Below are 11,272 nucleotides of genomic sequence, written 5' to 3'. Positions count from 1 at the left end.
CCAGGCTGGATCTCATGACCGTAAGATCATGACCTGAACCAAAATCAAGAGTTGGCTGCTTAAGCGACTGAGCCACCCAGGCGCCCCTCTCCAGGTCCCTTTTAAAGTGTAAAGTTCAAAAGTGAACTCTGCACTCCAGTATTCTATCCAGGGCCAGATTTACTTCCTGATTGATTCTTGAATATTACCCTGTTATTATACTCAAACCATATGCAATCATTCAATAAAATAATTCATCCTTATCAACACGATGAAGGATTATATAGTCATTAAAATAACAAAGACAATGACATAGCAATATAGAATATACTTAATATTTTGTTTAAAAATGCATGCAACACTGCACTGGTTTGGGGGATTGTTGTTGTTTTTCATTACTGGTATAATTTTGAGGTCTTTTTTTTTTTTAAAGATTTTATTTATTTATTTGACAGAGAGAGACACAGCGAGAGCAGGAACACAAGCAGAGGGAGTGGTAGAGGGAGAAGCAGGCTCTCCGCCGATCAGGGAGGGGCTCGATCCCAGGACCCTGGGATCATGACCTGAGCCGAAGGCAGATGCTTAACGACTGAGCCACCCAGGCGCCCCAATTTTGAAGTCTTTAAAAAACTGATTAAAATCTTTTATTCACTCAGCAACTTATGGTTTGCTCATTATGTGTAAGACCAAGAACAAGGTGTTGCAAGGAAGATAAAAGCAGACACAGATCCTGCTGTTCAGAATAATAGCTGACTCATAAAATGCTTACTATGTCCTCGCTACTATGGTCATCCCCATTGTATAGCTTAAGAAAGTATGGAACAGGGAGGTCAACTAGTTTACCAAGATCACACAGAATAAAAGCAGAAGCAGAATTTGAATCCAGCCACTCCAGATGTGCAAGATGTTGGGCTTAACCATCATACTACACTGCCTCTCATCATAGCCTAATAAGATAGGGATAAATGACATTCAATCATTCATCAAGGGGTGCCTGGGTGGCTCAGTCATTAAGCGTCTGCCTTCGGCTCAGGTCATGATCCCAGGGTCCTGGGATCGAGCCCCGCATCGGGCTCCCTGCTCGGCAGGAAGCCTGCTTCTCCCTCTCCCACTCCCCCTGCTTGTGTTCCCTCTCTCACTCTCTCTCTCTCTCTCTCTGTCAAATAAATAAATAAAATCTTTAAAAAAAAATAAGAAAAAAAATCATTCATCAAATATTTATTGAGCAACTACTACACGTCAAGTACCAAACTAGTGCTGGGAATATACTGATGAGCAAGATAAGCACAGTCCCTGCCCTCATGGACCCACAGTCTACACAGAAAGCATTATAGGAGTTCAGCAGAGAAAGAGTACCCATCTTTGAGGCTAGGGGAAAGAACCACCTCCTTACACTCTCTGTTCCATTCCTCCTCAACCTTGTGGAGAGAAAAGGGGATAGGAGAGGGGGAAACACAAAGTCTCAAGAGAAAAGTAATGAGAGGTGGCATCTATTCTTCCAGCAAGCATTTGGGATTCAAAAACAAGGACAGAGTCAGGCCTGGATAGACCTTTAAGGTTCCTGCCAACCTGAGACTAGTTTCTGTTCACCTTTTACTCAAGTAATCCTCAATCAAATAGTGCCAAGCACTGAGCTAAACTCTGAAAATTCACCTGTGAATAAGCCAAGGCCCCTGCCCTCCATCAGTTTATAGTCTAATGGCACAGACAGACAAGAAATTCCAGTACCCTGTACTAAAGCCAGTGATAAGAAGCAGCACAGAATGAGATGGGCACTATGGGGGCTGGGACCAGACAGCAAGAAAGTGACATCTATACTGAGCAGTGACATAGAACAAACTGGAGTTAAAAAGGGGACAGGGTAGGGGCGCCTCGGTGGCTCAGTTAAGCATCTGCCTTTGGATCAGGTCATGATCCTGGGACCCTGGGATCCAGCCTCGCATTGGGCTCCCTGCTCGCTGGGGAGCCTGCTTCTCCCTCTCCCTCCCCCTGCTTGTATGTGTGTGCACGCGCGCGCCTACGCGCGCGCTCCCTCTCTGCCAAATAAATAAATTCTTTCAAAAAAAAGAGAGAAAAATAAAAATTTTTAAAAAGGGGGGACAGGTGGGGTGCCTGGGTGGCTCAGTTGTTAAGCGTCTGCCCTCGGCTCAGGTCATGATCCCGTGGTCCTGGGATCGAGCCCCGCATCGGGCTCCCTGCCCCTTGGGGAGCCTGCTTCTCCCTCTCCCACTCTCCCTGCTTGTGTTCCCTCTCTAGCTGGCGCTCTCTCTGTCAAATAAATAAATAAAATCTTTAAAAAAATTAAAAAATTAAAAAGGGGGGACAGGGTGAGGAGTGTGATTCAGGCTTGAGGGAACAATTTATGCAAGAGAGAACCTGGGACTGAGAACCATTCAGTGGTTTATAGAGTTGTGCCAAATAATGCCACTAATTTGCTAAAATCCTTCATCACTCATTTCCAAATTCAGGAAGGGATGTGAGTATGGACACAACCGTGGGCCAAATTCAAACTCTTTACTTGATAACCACAGAGCTCCAATCTAAATTAGGCTATCTGAGCCCACCATCAACACTTCATTGCAGGTGTTCATATGCCTCTCTTGCCATTCAATCAGTCTATCAGCAAGGCCAGTGCTAGATTCCAGAAGAATAACAGGGCTCCACTTGGCTCCCCAGGGGAGTAGTGGAGGCAGTGTCTTCCATCTCTCTGAATCCCACACAGAATCCAGCTCAGTGCTTTGGGAGCACAGAGGTACCATTGTTCTATATTCTACTAAACATAGAACAAAAAGAAAAATTCATCTGATGGCATAATTACTATCTCGACCCACATCCTCCACATTGCCCATCCTTACCCCCAACCCCTCCAGTGCCGCACACCAGGGCACTCCTCCTCCCTCTTTAGACTCTGCCACTTTCAAATGCCAAGGAGCTCCACGCAGATAAAAGTATAGCTTTGTGGATAAAAGCAGAAGCTTCAGATTCAGAATAATCTAGGTGGGATCCTTTTATTCGCTTTCTGATACAGAGCAAGTCACTCAAGCTGTGGCAGCCTCAGATTTCTCTGTATCTAAAATGAGAATAATAACAGTTCTTTCACTGGGATCTGTTGAGTGAACGTATCCGGGCTAAGAATAGCAAACGAGACGTCTATGTAAGGATATTATCACGTTGCTTGGTATATAAAATGCACTGAATAAATAGTAGCTGTAGTAGAATGTTGCAGATGATGTCTAGAGGTAGACTAGAGATAGAAGTGGATGATGCCAGTTAAGTCACTGGCTAGAGTCACAGCAACCCCCACCAGCCCAGAGAGCTTCCAGCGACAGGCTTACAACAAGACGCATGTAAGAGATCCTCGGTCCCTTGAGACTCCTTCCACGCCCAGACCTCTGCAGGGATCGGCAACTTGCGTCACCAGCTCAGCCCGCCGCCTCCTCTCAGGCCGATCGACACATGGTGGGAACGTGAGGGGGCGGGGCCAGACTCCGCGTCGCTGGGCCAATCGCCCGGCGGGAGGCGCCCAGCCAATGGCAGGGGCGCTCCAGGGCCTCGGGGGTGGGGCCCCAGAGAGGAACGGCAGCGTCGTAGGTCACTGGGCGGACCAGGGGCGGGGCCCGCGGGGCCGACGGGGGCGGAGCGGCGGAGGCCCGAGCACTCAGAGAGGTGATGGCGGCGGCTGTGGTGACGGCGGCAGCGGCGGCTCAGGCCTCGGCAGCCGGAGTGGATGGCGCCTCCTCCGTGCACTGGTTCCGCAAAGGGCTGCGGCTCCACGACAACCCTGCGCTGCTGGCGGCCGTGCGCGGGGCGCGCTGCGTACGCTGCGTTTACATCCTGGACCCTTGGTTCGCGGCCTCCTCCTCAGTGGGGATCAATCGATGGAGGTAAGGGGGCCCCAGAGCGGGGTCGTGGGCCCGGGGGAAGCGGCCTGGCCTCGAGGGCGCCCGGCGAACAGCCCGGGTCGCCCCCGCCCTACAGAGAGGGAGGCTCTGCCCCCCAGGCCCCACGGCCGAAAGACCCCGGCCTGAGGGAGGTGGGGATAGCGAGACGGAGCCGGGCCTCCAGAGGGGAGAAGCCGGGACGAGGGAAGCAATTAGTCATCTTAGTAATGGCCTGGGTGGGCCAGGGCTGGACCTCTGACAGAGCGCGTTCGCACTGTGTATTAGCCCCCTGGGGGCCTCACAGCATTCCTGTGGGACGGAGATCTTATTCCCCATTGTGCAGGTGGAACTCCTGAGGCCTAGAGACGCAGGGCTGGCCTGCCCAAGGACTTGAAGCCAGGGAGTGGCAGAGCAGGGACTCCTGGTGCTGGTCCAGGGCTCTTAGGGGTGTGCTCAGGGAGGGGAAGAAAGGAGATACTGGGATGTGAGGGCAGGGACGCGTTTCTGGGTTTCCGAGTCGGTAGCACAGCAGGTGCTTCTGGCATTCTTCAAGAAAAGAGCCTATTGCTGGGCTCCAGAAGGTCATCGCTAAGCTTCTGGTTTGTTTGAATCCATCCTTTCACCCATCCTCGTTTCCCTCCACCAAGACCTTCCTGCTTCTGGAGGTGCCTAGAGACCCTGGCTTAGCATTAGATAAGGCAGGTGTCGTCTCCCTCTTATTATGAAGACCCCAAGAGCTTGTCCAGTTAGAGGCACTTTGTGTCCTGAGCTAGAAAGTAGTACTTAAACCCATTTTGAAGAATTCCCTCAACCGCTAGCTTGAGGTTGAGCTTGCTAGGAAAAAAAAAGAGAGAGAGAGAGGAAGGAAGGAGGGAGGGAGGGAAGGAAAGAAGGAGAGAGAGAGAGAGAAAGAAAGAAAGAGGGACCAAAATATCACTTCCTTCCTTCTCTTCTCATGAGATTGATTTTAAGGGACAGTTGAGCCACTATAGATTAGACTTTTATCAACTGATGTGCTGAAGTTAGCGAGCAGGGTAGCTGTGATATCAAGGAGATCCTTCTTTGATGATTCCCAGGAAATGCAGTCGACAGAATCATGGGAAAGGATTAACAGGTAGGTAGCTGATGTCTTTTCTCTGTAATCAGTGTTTAAAACCAAGGAGTTTTGAAACATCCTATACCCTTCTCTCTTTAAAACACCCCACAGCTGTCCTTTGATTTGTTTGCATTGTTCTGGGGGATATTTGCTTGTGGCCATGTTGCATTGATGGGCAGTGTTATTCCCAGGCTACGGTGGCTATCAGTACACCATTCTCTTCCTCCCCGAGGTGTGTGCCCTGCTAGGAGAGTGAGTAGCCCAAGCAGTGGGTCTATTAAATGCCCCCTCCTGCCCCATTTATATAGAGAGAACAACTAAAGATAGTCCTGTGGAGAGCCTGCCCACACAGTTTTCAGGCTGCTCTATTGCTCTGCCTCTGCTCCAGTTTCTATAGATAGGAGGTTGGGTTTGACAAACATCTTCAAATGGCCATCCCTGGCATGGGCATTAAACCAAGCCTCAGACTTTGCCCTCTGTTTATGGCAGTGTGCCAATTAGAGCAGAGTAAATAAATCTGACTACTACTTGCTTGTTACGTTGTCATGAAAGAGGTTTTATTTTACCGGGGTTGGGGGGACATTGCATAGGACTGTCTACGCGTTTGTGGTAGTGGAGATTAAAAATCAGCAAAACCTCTGTTGCTGATTAAACTCAGATTTGCTAGGAACTAGGTGTTTCTGGATTTTTGTGGGTCACTCTTTTGTGACAGTCCTTTTGAGCAAGTGAAGGAGAAAAGGAATGTGGCAGCTCAGATGCCTTAGTCAAATCCTGAAGTCAGAGGCCGTGTAGGAATGTAGATATTAATTGAACAATGATTTTAATGAGTGCCTAGTATCTGCCAGGCACTGATCTGGGTGTTGCTAGGGACACAGCAGTGAACAAGCAGTTGTGTCCAGAGCTCCTGGAGCCTACATTTTAGTGGAGGGAGACAAGTAAACAACCATAATTTAGTAGAACTGAGTGCCATGAAATAAATAAAATAGGGGGACGGACTAGAGCGGCATCAGTCTTGCTGCACATGGGAACCACTAAAGGATCTTTAAAAGATGCTTGGACTCCATCCTCCCCCAATTCTGATTTAATGGTTCTAGGTTATGGCCTGGGCATTAGAATTTTCAAAGCTCTCATGTGCAGTGAAGCCTGAGAAGCACTGGACTGGAGAACCCCAGACTTGAGCCTGACAGCTTGGGAAATGTGTTGCAGTGCTTTGTCAGGGAGGCTAATTAGCTTTGGCATTCAGAAGAAAGAGGTGAGGGGCCCCTGGGTGGCTCAGTCGTTAAGCATGTGCCTTCGGCTCAGGTCATGATCCCAGGGTCCTGGGATCGAGCCCCACATCGGGCTCCCTGCTCCGCGGGAAGCCTGCTTCTCCCTCTCCCACTCCCCCTGCTTGTGTTCCCTCTCTCACTGTGTCTCTCTCTGTCAAATAAATAAATAAAATCTTAAAAAAAAGAAGAAGAAGAAGAAGAGGAAGAAAGAGGTGAAAAAACACAAAACAGATGGAATATGATAACTGCTCCTGGGCCTGGAAGCAGATACGCCACTTGCCACCCCCACCATGCTCTTTGGTCCCGCGATCAGATCCAGAGCAGAGCCGCAGACTGTTTTACACACTCAGTTGGGGGTTGGGGCAGTGACGGAGCCAGCTGTACCTCTGCATAATTACGGTCTGTGTAATCTTCCGCTGGCTGTTTCTGGATCTGGGAGTGACCTGGGACTGCTGTGCTGCAGCGTAACATCTTAGCTCTGCAGATACTTCAGTTGCTGCCTCTGAGAAGCCTCCCTAGAAAGGGTGGGCCGTGGGCCATCTGCAAGAGGTGGGGGGAATCAAGATCTCAGATGTCTGTTCTTCTCCTGCACGTCTTACACTAACTGCTGCACAGCATTTTTCAGCAGATGAATCAGATTAAAATAACCATAAATGGCACTTTCTAAGAGTCAAAGAGGACAGAGAAAGGCAACCAAGAAGTATGTATATTAGCAGAGCAGAAAGGCTGGCATACTCCTTGCCTTGGTGGTAGTGGGAAGCTGATGGGCTAATTGTAGCTCAGTGAGCCTCAGGACTTTTTTGTCAAGCACTAGTTGGCTAAGCCCTTTGCCATTTTTCCCAGCCCCACCTTGCCCAGATTTGCTGTATGTGGAAGGAGGTACTGCAGTGAGAACCACCCGAGAAAGGGGGAGTGATCAGCTTCTAGATTTAAAAATGGGTACTCAAGGGGCGCCTGGGTGGCTCAGTCGTTAAGCGTCTGCCTTCAGCTCAGGTCATGATCCCAGGGTCCTGGGATCGAGCCCCACATCGGGCTCCCTGCTCTGCGGAAAACCTGCTTCTTCCTCTCCCACTTCCCCTGCTTGTGTTCCCTCTCTCGCTCTCTCTCTCTGTCAAATAAATAAATAAATCTTAAAAATAAATAAATAAATAAAAATGGGTACTCAAGGGGCGCCTGAGTGGCTCAGTTGTTAAGCTTCTGCCTTCGGCTCAGGTCATGATCCCAGGGTCCTGGGATCGAGCCCCGCATCGGGCTCCCTGCTCCGCGGGAAGCCTGCTTCTTCCTCTCCCACTCCGCCTGCTTCTGTTCCCTCTCTCGCTGTGTCTCTTTCTGTCAAATGAATAAATAAAATCTTTAAAAAATAAAAATAAAAATGGGTACTCAAAATGGGTTTTCATTGCCTTCCTCTTGCTCCTGCAACTTCGATTGGTGTTGGCAACAATTCAATGTGCCATTTATTTAAATCATTTTCTCCCTAGCTCTGTGCTGCACCTGCATTCAGGAGCTTCCAGGACGGGGAGAGTTGGTAGAAATAAAATATCAGTCCATGTAGCTCAGAATTAATAAATGAGGTGAACTGGGAACTCCAGGATGCCTGTTGAGAACAATGTGTCTCTCATCCCGGTGCTGGGAGCTAATCATTATGAGACTGTCGATTTGGTTGGTTCATCCCTGGGACTTGGTCAGCAAGCAGGGGATTGAGAACTGTAGTCTACTGGGGGAGAGATCTGAGTTTCTCTGAGCTGTTCACACTGGTACCCAAGAGAGTCACTTCACTGTTCTGCTGCTGAGGAAATGTTTCCATGTGCCGAAAAGGGAGGAAAATCTTCATCTTTTTCTTTGAAATTAGGAAAGAATAAATATATTTTTAAGTGAGTGATACTTAGAGATCAATCCCTGCTATGGATTGTGGGTTTGGGCCACCCTTTTCCATGGGGCTTATGCTCTCTTACTTAGGATAAATTAATTTCTATTAATATCCTATGTAGCCAGTCTGGGCAAGCCTATGATATCATCATATAGTTAGATAACCTTGGCTTGATGCAGAGAGACTTGGTCAAGGGCAATCTGGATCCAAAAAAGAGTTCACTATCATCCCTCCTCCTGTTAACAACAAATAAAATATTCCTCAATGCAGAATCTGCCATCTCTAGGGAAGGTTTTCTCTAAAGATCTGCCTGTCTTATTCTGAAGGGCTAGCCTCATGGAGTGCCTGAATTACAGAGTCCTTTCTGTATTTTTGGAAATCCGTGTTTGGTCTTCTCCAGTGCTGTCCGCCTCTAGCTCCAGAGCACTTACATAATGTAATTCAGTTGCACATGTTGTCTAATCCTAAGGGTGAGCTTTAACTGCTCGCACAGGACCGTGTGCTCTGAATTTTGGCCATGTGAGCTCAGCTTGGAGCTGCCAAGGGTGAGCCGCCAGCCCCAAATGCCACCATCTCCAATGCCCAGGCCAGTTTTCTTTAGAGTCCACCCTCATTGGAGTAAAGAGAAACTGGCCATGTGGAGAGGAGTGTTCTAAGAGAGGGCAAAAGGCCCAAAATTCTCTCCAGTGAAAGAATGCATACCCTTGCCCCAGCAAGCATTTGCCCAGTAGTAATGCTGCTCCCTGTTTCTTTGGTGTAATGCAAAACTGTCACCTGGCAGGTGAGGTGCTATAGCAGTGGGTTCTCTTTCTCTGGCTCCTGGCGGCTGGGGCTCCTGGGGGCCTGTTGCCTGTTATGGGGGCCATCCTTAAACCTCCTTCCTGGAAAAGCCCTATAGGGCTGGACTCAGGAGGTAAGTTGGAAGTAACAGAGCATATCTAGAGCATCAAAGAGGAGGCAGAAACCAGGATCTCAAAGAGAAAAATTTTAGTAGAAACAAATTAGAAGTAAAGAAAGGCAGCTTATAAACAGAAGCTAGAAGTGGAGTTCAGTTTTCTAGAATAGTGCTTGTGAAACTTCAGTGTGCAAAGGAATCACCAGAGGCTCTTGCTAAAATGCAGATTCTGATCCTGGAGGTCTGCGATTCTGCATTTCAACAAGCTTCTGGGTGATTCACAGCTGTTGAGCCTCAGAGGACCAAGGATCTGGGGCCAAAGGTGTTGGCTGCGGTTCCCCTTGACGGCTACGTCTTGGACAGCACAGCCTCAGTGCTCAGGCGGGAGGCCCTGCTCAAGAAGCAGTAGAGCCTGGTGGTTAAGAATGCAGACGCTGAGCCACACTGCCTGGTTTGAATTCTGGCCACTTATTAGCAAATTACTTAATCAATCTGTGCCTTAGTTTCTGCATTTGTGAAATGGGAATAATCATAGTACCTACTTCACAGATCTGTTTGAGAAGGAAATGAGATAATGTATGTAAAATAAGTAGACCAGTGCTGGGTTCATTGCAAATGCTGATTAAATGTTAGTTGTTGCTGTTACCGTTACTATCATTTGGTTGCGGAGTTCAGAGTCGGGCCTTCTGCTTCCTGCCTCAGCTGTAGACTTCTCTTGTCAAAGAAGAAAAGGGCTCTCGTGGGGTTATCTTACTTATCTTACTTCAGAGATGCTTAGTTCAGAATTTCTCCTTTTAGTAAATGAGGTCTAGAAATAAAGCTCTGGGGAGGCAGCTGGAGCCTAGCTTTCACGTTCACGTCAGCCTTATTTATAGCTTCAAACTGAAAACCTGTGCAGCCTGGTGGCCTGTGAGGGAGGAGGCCACCACCGTGCATGGCAGGGACATTCCTGAGAGCCTCAGATGGGGGACCCGGTGCCCTGAGGTGATGGAATTTAAGTTTCCAGTTACCTCTGGGCATTCTCCCCAGCAGGGCCCAGGTTTCAAGGTGGTAGAAGGCTGTTCACTGGGGCCTTTCTTCTTTTCCTCTTGAGAGGAACAGTGTGGCCTGGGAAGAGGCCAACACAAGTGCAAGTGCGTCACTCCCAGCTTAGCTTTCCTTTTCTGAGAGTGTCAGTTTCTTAAAAACAAAAATTCACAGAGGCAGAGCTTGGGGTTTCGGAAAGCAATCGTCTCCCATCTCTGCCTCTCTCGGAGAGTCTCTGCAGGCTAGCAGGATGCTTTGGGCTGAGCATGGGACTCAGCTCCTGCTGGAATGTGGGTCTGTAGCATTTGCTGCCCTGCGAGTGTCATGTTGTTGACGTCAGAGGCAGCAGCGGGGGACTGGTTCTGTTGGCAGCCTGGGAACAGGGGCTGCTCCTGTAAGCCAGCAGCAGTCAGGGGATGCAGTGTGCTGCAGAAGAGACATGGGGCTTCATTGTGTTCAGAATAAAATCTCGTGATTTCCGTCATTGATGGAGATGGGTGGGAGATGGCAAAATGTAGGTAGCAGGGCTATCTGTGAACCAGGCTGACCTGTCGGGGCTTGGTTCCTGACGAAGTTCCGAATGTCCACGGATTACCTATATTCAGGTTTGTGTTTGTCAGAGAGGGATTCCAAACACTTGAGGTCTGGCAGAATCTCAGCCCCTGGAGTCGTGTCTGGCGTGCCACTAAAAGGCTTTAAAGATAGGGCACAGCTTCCTATGGCAGCTTTGTTGCTTAATAATTACGATCTTAAGCAAATTAATTATCCTGTGTTTCATTTTCCTCATCTGTAAAATGAAGACAATATTTCCCTTCAAAATGTATTGAAAGAACTAAAAAGAAAACATGCTTAAAAAGCATAAACAGACAGATAATAACATTGATGACACTGTTTGCCTCTGGGGAGGGGAATTAAATTCCTGACGGATAAAGGGAAGACTTTTTACGAGGTACCTTTTTATAACTTGAATTTTAAATTACATAATTATCTGTTTAAAATGCTAATTTCATTTAATTTAAAAATAAAACACATGTTGGGATGCCTGGCTGGCTTAGTGGGTAGAGCATGCAACTCTTTTTTTTTTTTTTTTTTAGAGAGGGAGGGAAGTGAAGAGGGACAGAGGAAGAGACAGAGAATCTTTTTTTTTTTTTTTAAAGATTATTTATTTAACAGAGATAGAGAGAGAGCACAAGTAGGCAGAGCGGCAGACAGAGGGAGAGGGAGAAGCAGGCTCTCCGCCGAGCAGGGAGCCCGATGCGG

The 11,272-nt window shown here is 48.2% G+C and overlaps 1 protein-coding gene across 6 annotated transcripts in view; it reads left to right on the top strand.

The window, feature by feature from the left end:
- Window positions 1–3,605: 3,605 nt before the first annotated feature.
- Window positions 3,606–11,272, top strand: part of CRY2 (cryptochrome circadian regulator 2) — a 35,026-nt gene continuing 27,359 nt past the window's right edge. For 4 of the 6 annotated variants that reach the window (XM_036097747.2, XM_036097749.2, XM_036097748.2 and 1 more), the window contains exon 1: window positions 3,606–3,863. In XM_036097747.2, coding sequence (XP_035953640.1) covers window positions 3,649–3,863 — 215 coding nt within the window. In that variant the 5' untranslated portion in view covers window positions 3,606–3,648. Of the gene's footprint in view, window positions 3,864–4,578; window positions 4,975–11,272 lie in introns of those variants that run through there. The other 2 variants (XM_036097750.2, XM_036097753.2) reach the window with 2 other exon arrangements.

Source organism: Halichoerus grypus, chromosome 11, assembly GCF_964656455.1.
Source record: "Halichoerus grypus chromosome 11, mHalGry1.hap1.1, whole genome shotgun sequence".
Lineage (NCBI taxonomy): Eukaryota > Metazoa > Chordata > Mammalia > Carnivora > Phocidae > Halichoerus > Halichoerus grypus.
This window is presented reverse-complemented; position numbering and strand designations above follow the sequence as displayed.